Source organism: Phalacrocorax carbo, chromosome 14 (genome assembly GCF_963921805.1).
Source record: "Phalacrocorax carbo chromosome 14, bPhaCar2.1, whole genome shotgun sequence".
Taxonomy (NCBI): domain Eukaryota; kingdom Metazoa; phylum Chordata; class Aves; order Suliformes; family Phalacrocoracidae; genus Phalacrocorax; species Phalacrocorax carbo.
Genome location: NC_087526.1, coordinates 10,633,914 through 10,656,051, shown reverse-complemented (window position 1 = coordinate 10,656,051; position 22,138 = coordinate 10,633,914). Strand labels below are relative to the sequence as shown.

The 22,138-nt window shown below is 35.9% G+C and overlaps 1 protein-coding gene across 5 annotated transcripts in view; it reads left to right on the top strand.

The window, feature by feature from the left end:
* Positions 1-22,138, top strand: part of NCOA3 (nuclear receptor coactivator 3) — an 88,091-nt gene that overhangs the window by 48,336 nt on the left and 17,617 nt on the right. For all 5 annotated transcript variants that reach the window (XM_064465669.1, XM_064465668.1, XM_064465667.1 and 2 more), the window contains exons 3-11: positions 6,086-6,158; positions 12,910-13,017; positions 14,710-14,882; positions 16,574-16,674; positions 17,682-17,856; positions 18,399-18,587; positions 18,839-18,940; positions 20,029-20,169; positions 21,382-21,529. In XM_064465669.1, coding sequence (XP_064321739.1) covers positions 12,920-13,017; positions 14,710-14,882; positions 16,574-16,674; positions 17,682-17,856; positions 18,399-18,587; positions 18,839-18,940; positions 20,029-20,169; positions 21,382-21,529 — 1,127 coding nt within the window. In that variant the 5' untranslated portion in view covers positions 6,086-6,158; positions 12,910-12,919. The remainder of the gene's footprint in view (positions 1-6,085; positions 6,159-12,909; positions 13,018-14,709; positions 14,883-16,573; positions 16,675-17,681; positions 17,857-18,398; positions 18,588-18,838; positions 18,941-20,028; positions 20,170-21,381; positions 21,530-22,138) is intronic.

Sequence of the window (22,138 nt, the reverse complement as noted above, 5' to 3'; positions counted from 1 at the left end):
ACTGGTAGGGCAGAATGGCAGAACAAGAAAATTGCATGTATATAATATATGAAAATGTATGAGAACCCATTCAATGTCTCAGGAAGGAGAATGGACTTGCTGGTGGCACATTCAGAGCTTCAGGAAAGGGAATGGACTTATTAATGACTTGGAGAGGGATCACGTGTGTTTAACGAAACAAACTCAGTTTAGTTGATTACATTTCCTGTTTTCACCAAGAACTTGGTAAGTACTCTGCTTTTGAAGTGTCAGTGTATAGCTGCCGCAAAGAAAATGATAGTTGTTGCTACTGAAAGCTTGCAGATTGAATTCTTACTATATTGAAACTATGTTTGGGAAGTTGCTTCCTCCCCTGTGAGGGAAAACGAATTCGTTAGTATTGTTAAATTAAGGTAAGAGCTCTTGTATCTTTGTCAGATCATGTAGGAAAATGTCTGACACTCTTGTTATCTTACAGGAGCTACTGTGTTCTGTAAGAAAAAAAAACACCTCATATTTACGTGTGATTTTGTTCCATAAAACCTAGTTGTCCCAATTTTGTAAGTTGTGCCATGAATCCCATCTAGTATCTACTAGTAGTTATCACTTTGTGTTTGCATTTGATATGATAGTTACTTCGTTTCTGGCAATCATCCCTTCGCTTTGGACTTTTCTTTATAATGGCAGTGATTAAAGTTTGTGCTCAAATGGTAATCATGTTATTGTAATGTGTAATGGTCAAAATTGTGTAAGAACTGAAGTCATATATTGATAAAGCATGAAACAAGCTTTCATCAGGTAGGTTAATATATCTGCCTAAAACCAAAACATAAACAATTAGATGTGATTAAAATAAAGAATGTTTTCAGGTGTACAGGTTCAAACTGATAGTTTAATGATCTAAGGCTCTTAGTTGATGTCCTTTTCTAATTTAGAGACATTTTGTACTTTGGACTAATCCTTAAATAATTTAGGATTATGTAATTTCATTTTAACAAATTATGTGAATTAATTCCTAATTAAGCTGACATTGTAATACATAGAGATACATTGTACAGCTTGCGTTCTTCTTACTAACCTGTGGGTTATGTCATGGAGTCACTTATGATTTAGGTGTATATAGAGCTGGAAAGTGGCTCTTCAACACTTATCTTGGTACTCTCTTGTGAGCTCTGGCAAGGGTATTTTGTCTTGTTAATAGAACACTTTTTATGTAAATTTCCCCCCTTTTTTTCTTTGTTTAAATTAGAATTTTATTGCAGTTAGTAGGTTTGTGCACTGGTCAGTACAACCTGTTTCCCTAGTACCCGCTGTTTTTGGCAAGGATGATGGGAAGAAGTGTCTTCTGCTTTTAGAACATCATTAAATATTAATATAAAACCTAAGTAGACCATATGTATTTCAGTCAGCTACTGCCTTGCCTGAGTTTCTTCTGCTGTTAAAGTGTCTGGATGTACAGAAAAGAATGGTGGTGTTCAGTTTCTTACTTACTAGTTTCTTACTAGTTAAGTAGTTATCAAGTCTTGTCATAGTAGCCCACATATCACGTTTCCTTCTTTGTGGTATTTGAGGTAGGGATTTTTTCCTTCTATATATTTTATTAAATTTTTAATGGTTTTAAAAAAATTACTAACTCTTCTGGATACAAGTCTGTAAGGACGTACCTATGTTAAAAACATTCTAAATATACTGGGCTGAGGCCTTCAGCTATACTGAAAGCCCAAATTACCTCTTCTAGTACAGTGGCTTGGAAATTAGTCAAGATAAAAGGCTGCCTTCAATATTTTTTTGGCCTGCTGTGTTTGAGCATACCAATTCTTGTTGCCAGTGTCATGCAAATAGGTGGTGTGGCTGCATCATGCCCAATTGCCTTTTACTTACAGGAGCCATATCCTGACAAACACACCTAGCCAAATAAGTATGATATCTTTTCACAGCTGGGTTATGAGGGAAGCATTTGTTCTGAGTCTAGAACGTGGCTCCCATGTCTTTGGACCCGTGATGAGATGCAGAACCGCTTTACCACAGTGCTTTGTGCAGAAGCTGTCAGGTGAGATTTTTACAAGTGTTCTGCAGCGTACGGTGAAGGCATAAGGATAAAGACTAGTTGTTTTTATGACAGGGAGTTCCCTGGAGCCCCCTTCTCCCTTTCATACCTTTTGTTTGTTGTAACAGGGTCCTGTATCTATTGCTGTGACTGCCAAGTGGACGTATAGGAAACAAATTAACAAGTAATGGCATTCCAAAAATAGAGCACCACACGCATTATTTATCAGAGGAACAGGAGACGCTCTCGGAGTGTGTTCCACCTCTGACCATCCTTTAACTCAAAGTGTCCTGTCATTTTAATATATGCAAAGTGAACGAGGCTCAAGTTAATTGTCATGGCTGAAAAATAGCCCAGGAGTGCATAGTGCTTACTAAACACTGTAGGGGAATTGGTAAATGAAACCTGACAAGGCCTGAAAAATTATGGTCTTCCTAAAATGGAACGTATAATATAAAAAGAATGTGTGCTGAGTTAAGATTATTTAACATGTTGCAACAAGGTGTGCTTTATGGGCTGCCGGATTATAGATGGCACTTCCCCCCCCGCCCCAACCTGACAGCCCTGATTCAGTGACGTCTCTGTCTGAGTCATTTATTGTCTAGCAAATGACCTTTTTGCCTGGGGAGGGAAGAGTCGAGAATGATTAAATGCATATGTTTTGGAATAGTATTTTATTAGTTACTGTATTATTGTACTGATAGAAGTGCTAGATTAGGATAAAGATGTATCAAAACAATATATTTTGCTGTTTGCTTCCTAATATAAGTATAGCTACTTTAATCTTAAAAGTTAAAAGACTTTTTAGTACAAAATAGTTAACAGTACACCAAAACCTCCTTATTAACTCAGTGTACTTGAGTTTGTTACATTATACTTTCTGATTCACAAAGCTAAAGTTAAGGCATTTTTTTATCTGCTGTTTTTCCCCTCCCCCAGAAGTTTAAAAATATGTTGGTTTATGTACTGTAGTTTGAAGTGTAGTATATTGTATTTAATTTCTTTTTTAAACAGTCACATTAATTATCTCTAACACATTTAAGGAGGATTACAGAGAGAATCCTTTTTACATCTTCTTTCAAAAAGTAACCATTGTATTCACCATATCTGGCACATTTGACTATGAATATATATGTATATTTTTAACCTTAAAAAGTGTTGCTTTAGCTCTCTGTCATATTGTTGTTGTCTGTGCCACAAGCAACAATATGGCTTGTCACTAAGATGTCCCACCCAAAAGCTAATGTAATCTTCTTTCTTTTATGTATTTTAAAAATTGGATCAAAAAATGGACCATATGTACATTTAAATTTGGTAGCCAGGCTGTGTTGGATGCCTAGTTTCTATATGGTATAAACTGCAAGTATCTCTGTAGCTCATCCCGAAAGTGTGGAAATCAGCTGAAGGTCACTATGTTGAGCTCATAGAGATGAAAACATGCCAAATGGTGTTTTTGCGTGAGCACTCTTGTTTTTTGGTTGAGCAGTTTTTAGACAGGAAATAGTATGCTCACATGTTGAAAGTGGTAGCGGTGTGGTGAGAGCTGGTGGAGAAGCTGACTGCACAGCCCCGAATGCCAAGCGGTTTAGAATAATACTGGCTCTGAGACTGGCAGTAGCTTAGTGCATGACTGTGCTTTGATACAGGCACTCTAATACCCTCAACTAATTTATGTGGAGCAGAACAGAAAACAAGGCTGAAATAAAATATTTTTTGTATTTAAAAAGTTAACGAAGTTGGCTATTATCTCTGTATTCAGACGAGGGAGCATGTAGTTTTAGAGGAGGGACAACAGAGTTGAATGGTCCACTTTCAATATGTAAGAGTTCAGGCTTTCATTAGCAGGAAAACACCAAGTATTATTGAAAAAGTGGGATGTATCTTATTTTTTAATTTAAATGTCGTAGTTGCTAACAATATAATGACTTGCTATAGAATTTTAATATCCTGTTTTATTTATAGTGGTAGGAACTTGAAGTCTAATTTACTTTTGATATATGGCAAAATTTTACAAAAGCATATTTGATGTTAACTTTTTGTTTGGTTTACTGGGTAGGGTTTTCATCCCTTCTTCAGGTTGTTTTAAGCTCATCCTGGTCTGTAGAACAGAATTTAGAGTATCTGTCTAGATTGCCCTGCCAGTTGACAGTTCTCATAGGATGGTCCTCCACAGTGTTTGGCCAGACCAAATTAGTGCAAATGCTACTCCAGATGCTTTTCTAACCCTTCAAGAGCCTTCAGATTATTCAGAAAGCTATTTTTTAGTTACTTTACTGCAGTACTTCTTTGATAAGTTGCATTCCATCTTCTGTTTAAGCAGCTCAGATATTGACATCCATGGAATGAATATTTACTTGAGAGGAATATAAAGGGAATATTCTAAAACTAATTTAAATAGTGTTAAATTTTTTTGTAGTCTTCCACTTAAGAAATTTTCAGGGTGTTTCTCCTTCCCCTTGCATTTCCAGTCATACAGAATCTTTTTGATACTTCTGGGTATTGAATCTCCCACCTTTAAGTTATTTTGTGCTGTTTGTTTCTCCTGCGTAGGTCAGCTTCTCAGTGAGAGTCTTGTTTGTGATTCTGTTGAACTGCTTCTGTTCTTGCACAGCTGTATTCACCAGTTTATCAAGGTGTTGTAGAAATTTGAGGAAAAAACCATGCACCTCAAACTAAATGGTGAACATAATTTATGCTGTCTTTTTGTTTCATAAATTCTGTCCAGTGGAGACATCAGAAAATAGCCCTTGCTGGGTGTAAGACCATCCCAGGGAAGCCAGACAGCAAGCTATCACTGAGTGCAGTATAGGTCAGGTTTAGCATTTTTACAGAAATTAACAGCTGAAGGATTTCATTTTCCACAATGTCCAAATGTTTCTGATACTGCGTCTTAAGTTTTCTTGGATTTTTCTTCTTCTCTTTTTTTTTTTTTTTGTGCTTTTGTTCTGGTTTCCATGATTAGCAGAGGTTGATTTAGCATAAAATGGTGTTATAGAAATCTTTCATTAGGAGACAGTTTACTCTTGATGCTTACTCTTACGTGACCACATTGTCAATCAACCTAATTGGTAATTCCAGTTCATATAAATAAAGCTACAATCAGTATTGTCAAAGGGATGCTTAAAACAGCAGATGAATGCATATGCAACCAATTGACATGAAAAGCTTCAGTTTAATTTCTTAAGAAATGAGCTACTTGAATAATACTTTACCTGCCTGCTAGTGATTACCTGTTAAGTAGTCTGGGTAGAAGTATCAATTTTGAAACTCTTGATTTTGGATAGGACTATGGTGTGTGCTTACATGTGAATGTCTTATAAATATTTCCCAAGAGCAATTTATTTTTCTAATTAGCTTGAACGGCCTCTGCTTTACATAGTGCTTTAAGCAGTTTTCAGTAAATAAATTCAATCACACAGCTGTTGTTTAAAACTTTTCCTAAGTTACTGTAATTCTCTGCAGAGGCCCAGAATCTCACTAATTAGCACACTTAATCATACCTTTTATAAAATGCATGGTAATATGGATTAATCATTCCTAGAATTTCATAGAAAAACAGAGTAACAGAAACTTGAGTGTTCATAGCTCTGAAAACAGTTTGCTATTGTCATGTAATAATTACGTACCAAGCAGTGTGTACAGGCTGACATAGAGTCACTACACACTTAATTTTTACTTGGCAGTCATAACTTTACAAAATAATTAATTTGGGGCTGTGGCTTTTTATATTAAGATTTAAAGATTACTAAAATCAAACCTCTACAACACTTTCATTATTTATTCCAAAGTAAAAAAAAAAAGTACATTTACACTAAATATGTTTAGTTCTTAAGTGAAGGGAAATCTAGCTTACTGGGTGGCATTTGTGCTGTCAAGATTCAGACTTTTGAGCTGTTTAGCATATAGCAGAGATGACAGCTACAGTTGAGTTTTAGACTCATTTAACATTAAAATATCTCTATATTGATTCTTTACTTTTTGACAAGATTATTAATACTAGATGAAAAAATTGAAAAGCAAGCATGTGTTTTTTAAAGTACAGCTTTTTTTGTTTTTCAGGATGTGACTTAAAATGACTTCTGATTCTGAAGGTCTGAAAAATCTGCTGTGCTTGAATGTTTGCTAAGGACAAGTAAGTGACTGATTTCATATTTGAACAGTGTGTGCCTGAATAGTTATTCCCTTACCATTTTTAAAGCTACAATTTACAAATTGTACATGTAAATATATAAGAAGCATGTTCTTAAGAGCAAGAAAAGATGTGGAGGGAAGAAAGAAGTTTTTGGGGGAAAAAAAAAAAAGGAAAAGAAAGCCTCCTCACTTTGCTGCTGCCAGAAAGTGAGTTTTCTACATTTGTCTCTTTGTGGATTCCTATATATGTAAATGGGAACATCAGTTTTTAAGTGTTGTCAGTCTTATAACAAAAGAATCTTTGCATAGTTTCAAGAATATTTTGAATCAGAAGTTTCACTGGAAAGCTATCAAACTTTTTATGTATGTGTATTTGAGAGAAATATAAGTTTGAAATAACAAAATTTCACTAAGAATATGGAGTTGCTGAATGGAATGCCCTCTAGTTCTATTTGTATCAAATAAAATTTAAATATTTGGGCCTTTTCTTAATATAAACCAGTTTATTACAATTTGTATCTGAAAAAACTGTGAATTATGTCTTGGTTTTTAGGAAGGAGGATTATATTTAATATTTGTGCTGGTTTTGGCTGGGATAGAGTTAATCTTCCCAGTAGTGAATTTTTCAAACAAGAAATCAACTCAGAATTGCTTCCAAGCATACAAGACACCATGAGTACATATATTTAGTACAGGGAAAAGCTGATGGTTTCATGGGACCAAAGAAGTGTTAAAAATATTTTTATGCAAATAATATGATTTTTTGAAAGTAGTTTGGATATATTTTAAATTAGTATTGTGTAGTTATGCTTTGTGAGTTTTGGGTTTTTTTGTGGGTATGTGTGTGGTCGAATTTTTCAGCTAAACAAACACAAAAACTAAAACTGAAGCATCTAATTGTTTAGATTTTTGGGCCCCTGTTAGGACAAAACCTTCCTGGTCACCGTGTCTTATTTGAATAGGTTTTTCATGTACAACTGCTGAGAACATGGACATGAGGGAATAATGCTTGAATTGGAGAAGGAAACCAGTGCCTTGAAAGACAGACTAGCAGAAAGTGATCTAATGAATGTTGGGTTAGTAGCTTTCCAATTTGTGTGAGGGTGCAGTGAGTAAGACCAGGGAAGAAACTCTCGTATCAAGCCGAAAACTTTCGGCTTACTGTGCTTCGAACTTCTCGATGTCCTTTTGACTTGAATGCTCTCTAGGAAATGGCTTTAGGAACTTTCCCAATTTCAAACAATACTATATTGTCAACACACACATCCTTTTCTTGATAGCCTGGGACAGAATTTTAGGGGGGAAAAAAATTTTTTTTTTGAAGCCTGACAAAATACTGAAACCCTGGCAGGTTGAAAAATGCAAGTCCTAAATGCTGATGATTTTAAAAAAATTTTAGGTTTTTGTTTGGAAGGCTGTACATACATTGTTGCGATGGATGGGTTAGTGTTTACTAGAACTTGTTTTACCTGTCATGTGCAAAAACCAGTACCTTTTTAACAGTCTTACCTACGGTTTTCACTGAGAAATGAACAGACCTGACATGTGAAAAGTATATACTGCACTGCAAAGGATGTAGACATGTGCACCTTAATAATAAGGACAAATGCTTTTTCAATGCACTTATTGATGAGCAGAAAGGTCCGTCTTATTTTTTATTTTTTCCCCTTTTTGATAAGTGAGAAAAATTTTGGCAAATTTAGGATTATATTTGAAAAGATAAATCAAATGGCAATGCAGAAACTGGTACTTAATATTTGCAGATAATCATGAAAGTTTGGAACTTTTTCTCCAAATATTGCTGCCTTTGGTTCCACTCCACTGGTGGGGTTAGGAACATCAGTATATAATGGTTCATTACTGCTACAGCTGATGGAACTAAACAATGTCTTGCCTTGAAGACTTTAAACCATCTCTTATGTCATCTTGTTTTTTCTCAATTTGCTTTAAGTATAAACTTTGGAGGGCTCTGGACGTACTTGTTTCCATTCAACTTTAACATTCTCTGTTACAGAGAAATATATACCTTTCTAAACTATTTGGCAAGAGCTAGGGCTTTGCTTTTTCCAAATAACTTTTGGAAAATCATATTGAATGGAACAAAGTGTGGCTTTGTGTCATTGTTTTCAATAGCTAAATGGAGTGGAGCATAAAATGCTTTTATTTTATAAAATGTTCAATGAAAATGACAAAGTACTGTAATACAGTGGAGTAACGTGGGCAATTTAATTTAGAAATTAAAATTAATTGCTGGTGCCGATAACATCAGTCTAGCAAACATTTAAATATTATTATGTACCTAGGAATTATTGTTCATGAAGTACCTGGCTTTATAATTTGGCAGTCCCAAGAAATTGTCTCTATCATTTATATTAACTAGAACCACATAAATTTTAGAAAAATGTGGTGGTTAGTCACTGGGTAGAATTTGTAGTCAGTATTTCTTTATCCTCATATGTAATCGATCTGCTGTAGCTTCTTGCATTTTGAGCAAATATTTGCATAGAAATTTCCTTTAAAAGTGCATAATAGTGTGTGTTGGCAGCTCAAGTTCATAATACAGTCCCAATGTTAGTTATCTTTCTATACAGTAGGTTTGCCATCTACTTTTTGAGTTTGTACATGCAACTTTGAGGAAAAATAGAATGATTGTCAGATTTTTCATAAAAATCGTTGCTGTCATATCTGTATTTCCATTATTCTGAGTAAGAATAATATTCTATGATGGAAGATTATAGTTCCTGTGTTTTGGGTAATTTATACTTACCTAAAATCTAACATAATTTCTTATATTTGCCTGGTTTTATGTAGTAACTAAGCTATTCATTGAGTAAAATCAAGCTAGTTTGTAGATTTATTTTAATTACACAAATAATATAAAGAATTTAACTGTGTAATTCATTCCTTTCAAAAATGCTTAGGTAGATAATATTGTGCAGTATAACTGGCAGAGGAGTCTTTCTAGCCAGCATTATAGTTTCATGAGCCAGAAATAATGCTATTGCCTGTTAGCTCAGAAAGTAAGTTTACAAAGATGGCTGTGGTGTGTTTTGGGTTTTTTTTGGGTGGTTGTTTTTTTTTTTTTTTTGCTTTTAGCATAAAAATGCATCAAAGTTTTAACTTTGGAAAGCTGTGTTTCAGAGCTGGTTTTTGAAATTATGGTTAACTTCAGGAAGCCACCCCCAACCCCCCAAAATAGATTTCTTTTTGGAAAAACTTTTTAGTCCATTAGAAATTATAGGTTCATATTCAATGAATAAATATAACACCTGGTACATTTTAACTGGTGACTTTTTTCATTATTAACTCACTGAATGATGGCTGCTTTTGCTGATATTTCCTGTAGGGAAATTAGTTTGACTGTTAACAATTTGTGCCGTAAATCCATTTGTATTGGGAAGCAGCTTCTGTCATTTCCTTAGCTAAGCAGTTAGAGAGTTGTTCTAGGCATTACATGCCCCTCAGCTTGTAATGATACTCTCAGGGAAAGGAAATACATGTGCAGGAACTCTGCAGCTTCAGGCCTGAAGGTACTACTACAAGCTACTTGGGTGTAATAGTAGGGAAACAGCCTACACAAATTACCTAATTTTTCCTTCCTTCTCCAAGCTTCTATATTTAGGCACTGAAAGGTTTTCTTAAATGGAAGAAAGGTTGTATTCTCTGATATGTGTCATGTTTCTGAGACAAAAATGTAATAATTTTGGTTTTCTGTTTAATCATATTGTGAGTTACCTGTTAGTACAGGTAGACGTTAGACCAGAAGTGACGTTTCCATTCTAAGTCATTTTACCTGCAAAATTATGTTCTGGTGAAATGTCTGTCCTAGCTCAGATTTTCAACCATTTAATGTATTTTAAATCTTTCCTCCTCTTCAATAGGATTTACTCTTATCTTCTGACATATTTGCTGTGCCCACGCCCTTCCTGAGCTATCCTTAAGTCTTATATTTTAAGCTCTTCCCTTCTCTTTCCGCAGTAGCCCTTAACCCTGCAGCTCTATGCTCTGCCTGAGAATGCAGCTACCGGGAGGGAAGCACCAGTCCTGGGGGGGGGTGCCACCTACAGAATGACTCTCAGGATCCAGCCTTAGCTGAGGTCTGTAGGCATAGACCTTATGAATCATATGTTCTGTTGAGTGTCACCTTCAGATAATCAACTGCTTTTTGCGTGATCATAGCCCGTTTATATAATTTGTTTTTGAAACTGCTTACTTGTTCAGATAAGTAGTTTCTCATTCAGCTGCTTAATTGAAGAAATTATTATCCCTGCAGTTGTTTGGTGCTATACTGTCACCTACTGGCTTAACAGTATATTTTTCTTGAACTTCACATAAGGCAGGCCACTATGAATGTATCTGAGAGATGTTCGCCCTGGAGGAATACATGATTGAATAAAAGTCTTCAGGCTTGCTCTTCCACCTCTCTCTATATTGGGTTTTGTCTTACTCATCCTGGTTTTTTATCAATATTTAGATGTAAAACCAACTTGTTATTGGTACGGTCTATGATCATAGTTACGGAGTTAGGCATGTTTTGTAATTTTTTATTTGAAATGCAAGATTATGTTTCACTGCCATGTTTTATTTTCTTGTGGTATACAAAGTATATTATCCTTCCTCTCCTAATGCCTGTGGACTGGGGTGAGGATTGGCTATGAATACAACTTTTTGTTAAGCATTGTAACGTTTGCTTAGCTGCAAAGATAACTGGTGCTTTAAAGAGATGCCATTTTACTTCTGAGCTTTGTACGCATGCCAGAGTAATCCAGCGTCTGCTCCTCAGTGCAGCCAGCAGTCCTCTGTCCTGTCTAGCTTTCACAGGTTTGTACTGCTGGAAGGATTCTCCACCCATAGCTAATGTCCTGCAATAACAGTATCAGCTATTGCAAGCAACCCCCATGCTGCTTCGCGCAAATATGTTCTTGCGTGTCTTCACCCTTTCAGTTTAGACTTCAGAAAGAACTATAGGAGGTTTTGTTTTGTTTTTTTTTTTTTTTGCCACAGAACGCCAGTAAGCATAAAAACCCGGTCAGGGTTGGTACATCAGAAGTAATACACACACTTCTCTTTTTTTCTTTAGATGTTTTGTCCTGGAAGCACTGAGTTGATGAGCTGCCTTTCTAAGGGGTTGGTTTTCTTTTCTGCAAGGGTTATACGGCTGATGTGTGTTTAACTAACTTCTTGTTCGCCAGGGTGCCCCGATCCTGTTCTGCAGAGCTGCTTCAAGTCAGTTGGCTGCCAGCCTCTGATACCTTAACATAAACTTCATTAGATGAAAGCGTGTCTGTCAGTTCCCTGTTCTTGTAATATGTGGTCACAGACTCTGAGGGATTTTGTCATCCTAAACCATTTTATTTTAATAACTGTAGTAATAGTGGGGTTTGCTTGTGGAGACCCTTAAAGAACTACTTTTTCCCCTGAGAGATTTATTAGTGGTTATGTGACATGCTGTGGAAAAGTTAGTCTCCAACAAACAAGTATAACTGTCTTACCTAAGTGTTTAAGACCAGTTACTGTTGTTGCTGTATGGGGTAAAGAACTGCAGTCTGAACTAGATAGCAGTAAATTAAATTTACATTTAATTTGGAAATTTCTGTAAAAAGGATAAAATAATGCTAAGATTCTAACTGCCCAGATCAGCCTTGTTGTCATTGTGGTACAAAAAACCAAATGGAAATTATTAGATTATTTTATATTTCTAATTATGTTTTAAAATACTCTGGCTACCTCAATAGCATAGATCCATTAAAACTTTTTTTTTTTTTGGCGTCCCTCAGCATGTTGTTGATTGTATCATAGTAGGATCTGGGATAGGTGTCTTCCCTCCTCTGTGACTGTGTTCCTTTTTGCTCTTGGGGAGTGAGGGGAGATGAGTGTCATGGATATGTAGTCTGCCAGGCTTGTTTAACATACCTAGACTTTAACAAAAGCAACCTATTACTTCATTGGATTATGGCCCAGTCTTTGCTGCAGAAACAGTAGAGTTCTGAAGTCTTTGCTTGCCGTGTCCTCAGAGTGTTAGAAAACTGTGTTTGTTTTAGAAGGTTTAGCAAGAGCAATGAAGTTGGTTGTGTTGGTTAGAGATGGTAATAGTAATCTGTTGGCTTTATACTGAACCAAGCGTGAAACTCTTATTTAAGCCCGCTGATTTACTCCTAAGGATGGCAACTATTTGTGGCTGCAGTGGTTAGATTACACGTAGAGAAAAAAGGAGCATACAGAAAAGGAAATTTTATTCAGCATTTCTGTATTTTCAGTGTTCTGGTCACCCATCCTTCATTGCCATAAAGTATCACTTGCCTTTTTCTTTAATCGTATCTAACTTTATCCTTAGTATTTAACTACATTTTGGCATAACATATTAATTTACTACTGTCTTTCCAAGTTATCTAAACATACATTAAAACACTGAAAATCTTTTTCTTTTCAGACAAATTGGAGCTATACAGTGGTCCCAGTACTATGGTGCAAAACTTTAAACATCTCTGGTGGAATCAAATGAATCATTTTTACATTTGTTTTTGCTTACATTGATATAAAGCTTTATAAACCCATGTTTTGGCAAGATAGAAAATATATTTAAAAAATGGTAACCAGATATTATTTTTTAATACTAAAAAGTATATGGATTTCCAGTAAAAATACTGACTTTTAAATCTAATAAAAATAAATAACTTATCCAGATAAGCTCTCTGCATTTTAAATTTTTATTTTGAGAGGTTCATTGACAATTCTTGCTTCATTGTTTTTAGTTGCTGATGCATGGTCAAGATGAGTGGATTAGGAGAAAACTCCTTGGATAGCTTGACCAATGAGTCAAGGAAGCGCAAGCCATTGCCCTGTGATACACCAGGTGCAAGGTAGGTTTATTAGACTTCTCTCTCTTTTGTATTATGAGTTTTTAAAAAGTAGTTTTCAAGTTCTCATTGCTATTTAGAGTAAGTTCTAACTAATAATTTTGTTCTGTTGAAAAATTCTTTAGGCCAGCTTCTGTTGTGAAGATATAAAACTACTGTTATGTGTAGATAGACCAAAGCTGATGAACCATGCTCTGTTATGAGACTCTTGCAGAAATCTTAATAGACTGAACATATAAGGAATCACTGAAGCTTTGATTGCAAGGCAAAAGAGGAAAAACTTCTTGCTTCACAGAAATTTCAAAGGCAGCAACTTATATCTGGTAATTGATTTGGCAGGCCTCATTTCAGGTGGTTACAGCCAGCACGGAGTACTGCAATAGGTTGAGCACTTTTTTAGACTTCTCATTGTCCAGAGTGGTTCTTCCCAAACTTGTCTTGAATTGTGGCATTCCATGCTGTCTTCCTGCCCCTCACTCAGCTCTTGTCAGTGATCGATATCTGGGGGAATTGATTTTCTGTCCCAACCTCATTGCTTTTTGCCACGTGTAAAGGGTTCTGTGTTATCCTTTCATATTCTTGCTCCCACAGGGTATTAACCTGTATGAAATTTGTCTTCAGTTTCACCAAAATATCGGGCATCATGTGTGCTTATATTTCTCCTTTTTATATACTTGCCCACTGTCCCATGCCAGTTACCTCCATCATGCAACAGATTGTGTATGAGATCCTCAGATTCTTCCACTGTACTCCACTATCTCTTTTTGAGTGTCCATTCCAATTTCTCTCTCCTCCAGTGTCTATCTGTCCATTCAGGAATTCTGTTTTTCAGTTTGTCACCCTTCGTTAGCTTTCTTCATCTTTGTCATGCTTTGTCATGTGTTTGTTTTCTCCAGTATTGGTCCATGCATGCTTTCCTAACTATTCCACTTGGTTGCTTCTCAAAGAATATTCATTCTTTGATTCCCTCAGCGTGCCCGTTCTTGCCCCTTTCCTTTCTCCTGAGTCCTCCTTTTCCTACTCTTGGCATAGTCTGAGTATGATGCTGTTCTCTCTGTTTATTTAGGCTGTAGACAGTGTCTTTACTCAGCGCGTTAATCTGTGTAGGAAAAGGAATTTCAGAGAGGGACTTTCTCCAGCAATATTAGGTTGTCTGGGATTCTGATTTTCTTGGATGTTGGGATGGCGTTTTTGTCCTGATTCCTAGAAATTTCTCTGAGCTATCACCTTCTGTATTCATCTCATTACAAGCTAACCAAAGGGATTTCATAGAATGTTAAAATTCTATTTCATTTGTCTAATAAATTATAAACAAATCTGAAGTAACTTTTAAGGTTAAAATATTTTTTTCTATATAACATTACAGTTTTATAACAGGCAATTGCTATTTTCATTAAATTTAACCACAGAGTTATCACAGGAGGATTTTTTGATGAGTAACACTCTCATATCCTCTTAAGATAAATTTGTACTTCAAATTCTTAAAAAAAAAAACACAAAACCCAAAGCCAAACAGCAATGTAACAAAACACACACCCCACGCATCCCCCTTCAGATTTATGTTTTCTGGAAGAATAACCTCTACCTAGGTTTAAAAGGTATGTGTTACATGCAGTACATTAAAGTTCACAGAGTGAGCACAGCTTTTGTGTATGATGGTATGTAAGTGTGTGAAATGATGTTTTTGGTTTCTAGTCTGACCTGCAGTGGTGAGAAGCGTCGGCGTGAGCAGGAAAGCAAATACATTGAAGAACTGGCTGAACTGATATCTGCTAATCTGAGTGACATTGACAATTTCAATGTCAAGCCAGACAAATGTGCCATTTTAAAAGAAACCGTGAGACAGATTCGACAGATAAAAGAGCAAGGTACAGTTCCCTGCGAAGCCAGAATAAATAATTTCATTTCTTGTGATTCCTTTTCCAAAGCAGTAGTTACCTGGGAAATTGGGTGATGTTTTTCACAGTAGCATATAACTGAGAAAAGTCTTCAGACCTTGACTCGAACAAAACCTTTAATATGCCTTAAATAATTTTCTGTTTAAAAGTTAGCAAGTATTTACCATCACTACTTTTTATTGGGAATCAGGGCTTTAGAACTTTGTATGGCCTTTATTATCAATTTCCTGAAAATACTGGGAAAGCTTGAGATAGTCCACAAAGAAACTAAAAACATGATATCGTACCATCAGCTGGTACAATATACCAAATACCCACTGGTATGAGGAATACTGTCGTCTTTCACTTCGAGGGATTTCGTGCTTAAAGGGACTTTAATGCTTTGAAATGAATTTCTTAAAAAAACCTAGTTTCTTATGGGGGCACACTTCCAATCAGGTAGATAAATTTTTATTGCTGTTTTTTCATATTATGTTTCTATGGACTTTGCTTTCTTTTCTTGTGCTGTTTAACACATGCTTCCTAAATGTTTAAGCATTGGACTCCAATATATTTAAAATGCATTTAGCTTGAGATCAGATAATTAAATAGTGCAGTTGACTGTACTCGGGATATAGTTAAGTCAACAAAGGAGAAAACAGCAGTGCATCAATTTTTTGTAATTTTTGCCAGCCAGTGTAAACCTGCGTGGTACAGTAACATTTTTTCTTTAACGGACAAGTATATGCAAAGCCTATTTTTTGAAATGTATAGTGAGGGGTATATATATAAAATTTTTTTAAACCCCTCCCTCCTTCCCCCCACCCATCCCCAAATGACTATAGCCTGCTGAGTGTATATGTTGCCTTTGGACAGTAAAGCATTAAAAAAATCAAGTGAGCTACAGTGTATATTTTACCTATCTTGGTAAATTGCCACATCTTTTGAAAACATGTTACAACAATTCTAAAAAAAATAATCCTAACTACTGTTTTTAATGTTTTTCTAGTATAATCTAGTGTATTCTGACGTAATAATTCTGTTGGATTATGGACTTGAGTATGTTGTGCTCCTCTTGCAGTCTGCTTAGTACCACAGAGCAAAGTTTACTATTTGCTTTCTGTAATTCTGCTGCCTGGTGTGGATTCCCATTCCACCTTCCCCTGCAATCGATTTATTTAGGATATTTTGATTCTTAAAATACAATTTTACTATACACACACACACACACACACACATATGCACACGTATATTAGCATGAGCCAAAGCCTTTTTGTAGAATAATGGTCATGGCATCTGAAGACTGTGACCAGCGATGATGAGGTGATGAAAATAAAACCAGAAGGAAGAGATATGTATAACGAGAGTGTTGAAAGATTGAAAGATTCAGCAGGGATTCATCAGACAGATGATCCCAAAAGCAGCAGAAGAAACATTGTTCACAAAACAAGTTGATCCAACTTTAACTGTCGGGTCAGTTTATGTAAGCAGAAGGTTTGACATGATGTAGCTGTGACATTTTTTCTGATCTTAAGCAACTAACAATATATGAGACTTCCTCTCTTATTTGTGCTTTTTTTTCTGGCCTTTGTTCACATGCTTCCTAGAATCTGGCTTGTAATGTTAAACTGTGGTCTTCCTATGAAATGTTGCTTTGCTGAAATGTGTCTTTTGGGTTTCAGGAAAAGCGGTTTCTAATGATGACGATGTTCAGAAAGCTGATGTATCTTCTACAGGTCAAGGAGTTATTGATAAGGATTCATTGGGACCTCTTTTATTACAGGCAAGTACAAATTAGGCCCTAGTAAATCCCTATGGAGACAAATACTTAAGGCAGGTGAAAATATTACAGTAAAACCTGCAATCCTGTAGTAATACATGGTATGCAGGAACTATACAGAACTATGTTTGAAAGGGACAGGAATAAAATCTGTCATATTTTCTTAATTTTGCTGAAATTCTCTGTAGAAGGAAAAAGAAGAACAGCATTTGGCTTTTTCTGATATTCTTGTGCTTTACTTTCTCCAGCACCCATTAGCAAATTACCACTAAAGCAGTGCTCAGTAATACGAGGAATATTTTGCTTTTTTAGGGGATAGGCATTAAAATAAATGGATGAGGTTTTGCAAAGACTAGAGGTTTGTGATGGCTATTGGGGTTTGTGTTTCTAAACTGTGAAGTGTTTTAAACAAATGTTGCCATCAAGTGAAATAACTTACGAATAATTGCAAAAAAAGGTAAATAGCAGATACCTTTTATTTACGCCTAGAAAACCAACCCCATATTTACAAGTCCATTAAACAGCACTTTTGAAATGTAACTGTTCAGTACCTACGTGGTGTTGAATTTTTCTTTCAGTTAAGATAATACAGTATTTTAAGGTATGAATAGACCCTCTCCTCTTGTCTCATCACTTGCTGGCGGAAATGTCTTCACGTTCATATCTTACTCCTTGTCGCTACGGAATTTCTTCTTGTTTCAATTTGCCAGTTATTGAAATAATGTTACAAATTCATTATCTTGTGTTCAAATAAAGCAAAGAAACAAGAAGGCTGGTTATCACTGTGAAAGAGCTCTGTGGAATAACAAATGAACAGATTAATTCTTAATATTGAAATCATTCCTTACCAGACAGTTTCCTCAGAAAAAAATTTAAAACTTCAGCTCTACCCTTGAAAAGAAATGCATGTATTGTAACTTGACATTTATCACCCACATAGACTCTAAACTGAATTGTGTTCAGAATTAGGCAGTGTGTCGTACATGATGTGTTGTCACGTTAATATTTAGGCACTGGACGGTTTCCTGTTTGTTGTGAATCGAGATGGGAACATAGTATTTGTGTCAGAAAACGTCACACAGTATCTGCAGTATAAACAAGAAGATTTGGTTAATACAAGTGTCTATGGAATCTTGCATGAAGAGGACCGGAAGGACTTTCTTAAAAACTTACCTAAATCTTCAGGTAATAAAAGCTGACTTACTAGACTGTTACTAGGCTATTTGAAAACAATTAGAGAAGGAAAAGCACGGCTTGTAGTGGATAACCTTTGAAAACAAATTACTTATACAGACAATATCTGACTGTAGAAGTATGTTGAAAATATTACTGAGTTCTTACTAAAGCACACTACCAGAAATAAATGTGCTGGAAATTCACACTACTTCAGCCTTTGCAGTTTGTTTACCTGTAATTTAAAACCGGGATCCTAAAGGAACCTGTTACCTCAAGCCACAAGATGAGTTGAGGGGACTGCTTGTTTTTTAAATCTATGAATGACTTCTCAGCTCTCCTTCAAGCGACTGAAAGTGTCATGTAAAGGAAAGGGTTTTTTTACTTGGTTCTGAATACTACTATTCCCAAGGTATAAAGCCGATGGTATATTGAAAAAGCATCTTAAATATTCTTTAATCCCTCTAATCTAGGAGCAAGAAAATATAAGAAAAATCAGTTATGAATTGATTTTATCTGAAAATTTTAATAAATTTTTACTGTGTTCTTTTAAGTTAATGGAGTTGCCTGGACCAATGAATCGCCCAGACAGAAGAGTCATACATTCAATTGCCGGATGATGGTGAAAACTTCTCATGATCTTTTGGAAGATGTAGGCAGCCACCAGGATACCCGTCAAAGATATGAGACAATGCAGTGCTTTGCTTTATCACAGCCAAGAGCTATGATGGAAGAGGGGGAAGGTAGGAAATTTTGTGGAATTACTGTGCACAAAAGAAATTTCTGAGTAAAGCTTTCTGGTATTTGGTATGTGTGATGAGACCTGGAACTTCTGCAATCCATTTTTGAGTAAGTAGGAACAGAATGCAAAAACTTACTTGTTGTTTATGCTTCCATTTTAATAATGAAGGACTCTTCAGCTATTTTATTAGATGCTTTAATAGAGTAAAACAGGAGAAAAAGTAAAGAAGAAACATTCTTTTTTTATATACAGATTTGCAGTCCTGTATGATTTGTGTGGCACGTCGTATCACAACTGCAGAAAGGGTATTTCCAACAAATCCAGAGAGCTTTATTACAAGACATGATCTTTCAGGTGAGAAATGTACCCAAAATGAAGGTGTCATCTCTTTTTCTTTTCTTTTTTTTTTTTTTTTTTTTTTTGTATCCGTGTGCTTATTTTAAATAAATTATGTATGTGTGTTTGTAGAGACTAGCAGAATTCATCCTGAGAATTCCCAACTGGTTTTTGCAATACACCTCTGTTGGCAGTGGGGTATAATAACTGTGGGATGCATTGTCTGCCTCTATGCTAGTATGCTGTTGGTTGGCAGCTTGGTATAAAGCATTACTTGGTTTTTATTTTAACTTGGCAGCATTTCAGATGGTTGTCATTGTGCTTTCTTTTACACGTAAGAAATATTTTAAATCATAACTGAAGCTAATGAAAGTTCTTTAGAATGCTTGTATTTTTCTGCAGTGCATGAGCTAATGTTTAAAGTGTTTTATGCTGTTTAAATTGGAATACTTATATAATCTAGATGGGGCTTTTTCAGATGCCAGTTAATGTTTATGATATTCATTTGTGGATGTAGTTGGTCAGTATTTTTGAAAATTCTAGTGTGTATGCATCCTTTGGGTGCCTGTAATGCGAGACTAAAGTTACTGTTTTCTGAAGCTCTGGCATTAACCTCTGGGTGCTTAACTTCCTCTTATTCAGTTCTTTAAATCCCTTTGAATAGTGATGTTTTAACAAGCAGCATCATATTCTCTCACATGGCAGATAATTCATAAATGTAAATTATGCATACTCAAATTTGGTGTTAGGCTGATGAACAATTAATTGAACTGGTGATATTGGAGCCTTCTGAAATGTACCAGATTTATACAAAGGGATTGGCATAGCCATAAACACAGTGGAACACAGGAAGTTCAACTTAAATATGAGAAAAAACTTCCCTGTGCCGGGTGCCAGAGCAGGGGCACAGGCTGCCCAGGGAGGCTGTGGGGTCCCTTCCCTGGAGACATTCACCCCCCGCCTGGACGCGGCCCTGTGCCCCTGCTCTGGGGGTGCCTGCTCAAGCTGGGGGTGGGACGGGGTGATCGCCAGAGGCCCCTTCCAGCCCCCACCATTCTGTGATTCTGTGATAAAGAGTTTAACTTGTATTTTCTTTCCCATTACAGGCAAGCTTGTCAACATTGATACAAACTCATTACGGTCTTCCATGAGACCTGGCTTTGAAGATATAATTCGTCGGTGTATTCAGAGGTTCTTATGCCATAATGATGGACAGTCATGGTCAAACAAACGCCACTATCATGAAGGTAGAAATATGTTTGCAGTGTTGGTCATACTGCTTTTCCTAGGGGCTGCATTTTTTTCTGAAAAACAAAACCGCTAAATTCTGCCCATGTTCATGTTTTTCATATTTTTTGTTAGTGTTAATTTCTGTGACTCATATTTACAAGCTAAAGCAGGATGACCTCTTGAGAAATAGGAATTCTGATGGAAGTTATGTGGCTTTTCTAATGTGTGCCTCTACAATTTCCGTGGAAAGTATCAGATGCATAGTCTGGGAGCCTGAAGTAATCTGTTTTTCCACAGACAGCTACAGCAATGACAATGACAGCTATATTTCTGAAATAACATGTAATCCTTAATTATTATCTTTGTTTAACAGTTTGTCTTTCCTTTTATTTTAATTCATCTTTTCTTTTGTTAAAGGATAGCTCACTAAAAGTGGAAACAGTTGTGTTGATGCCTTTTTCTTACTCAAGACGCAAGCGTTCAAAATATTTTCAGTGTTGCAGTGTTATGTATTTTGTAATGTTAATTTGATAACCTTGATAGACAAAGTGAAGTACAGCCACTGTCTATAGTAGGAAAGATGACATTTTTTAAGTTTTCTAAACTCTAGTATTTTTTGAAGGATTCACAGTGTAATTCAGGTAGAGGGGATTTTAAACAAAGGGAAACTCATACTGGCAGAAAATGGAGGTTCCATTCCATTGGAAGGTCTTCAACTTGACTGAGTAACTAAATCCTAAATTAACAAGAAATTTGGAGCTCAGATTAAAAGCAATGGTTTCCACAATTTTTTGATTGGAACAAAACCTGTAAACTTAAAAACTTCATCTGAAGGCTTCTAAGTTTCATTTCTATTCCATATTAATTACCTGTATGTTTTAGTGCGATTACTATTTAAGTGTTGACTAGTCCTCCTCCCCAGGGAGGAGCCATGGAAACCTCCTAACCTAGCCCTGGAAGTCTGTCAACAAATGTAGAACTTTGCCAGCTGTGCATGGTGAGCACAAAATACTGCAGCATCAAAATAAACTTGGTTGCTTTTATCTTCCCTCTACTAATTTAGGAGAAAATGTGGAATACTTCCTTTTCCTGAATATCTGTCTTGGGTGTGAATTTGTTTTTTTTAAGTATCTGGCAAATTAAGGGTATTGTTTTACAAATCTATAGAGTGCATATTATTAGTTCTTGGCTTTTTAAATATGAACTATATTTGTGTATTTCCTTTACAGCTTATACACAAGGTCATGCTGAAACACCACTGTATCGGTTTTCTTTAGCGGATGGTACTATAGTGACAGCGCAAACAAAGAGTAAACTATTTCGAAATCCTGTAACTAATGACCGCCATGGATTTGTCTCTACCCACTTTCTTCAAAGGTGAAATCAGTGGTATCTGTTTGTCATTCAAGTGTCATAGCTTTTAAAAATGTATCTGACCTTGAAGATACTTGAAAAAAAAAAAGTATACCAAAGCATTTTATCTGATTAAAACTCAAACAGAGGAGGAATAACTTGGGAGCAGAGTTGCATAGCATACAAATAAATGTGTCAACCTATCTCTGACACTCCCAACTTAACTGCGTGACAGTCACAGTCAAAAGAGAGGTTTTCCCCAGTATCTGCTTGGAGCCTGTATTATGTATGCATTATTCTTTTGGGTTAACTATTAATAATGATGAAACACTGAAGATAGAAATGCTCCGTTACATGCTTTTCTTACTCCTTTTAATTGCAGACCAATTAAAAAGACAACAAAACCCCCTCAGATGAATCATTGATGACTCAAAGTTAAATGTACCTTAAAGAGCACTTCCTGTGACCTGTTCTTGTTGATTGCAAGAATAATTGAAATGCCACTCTGGAGGGAATCTGCTTCTGACATTAAAGTGCCTCCAGATGCTGAAAAATGAGTAGCTGAGATTGTTCAGGGCACTATTAGTGTGCAGAGTAGAATGGTGTCATGCATTGACTTGGAGAGGGAGTAAA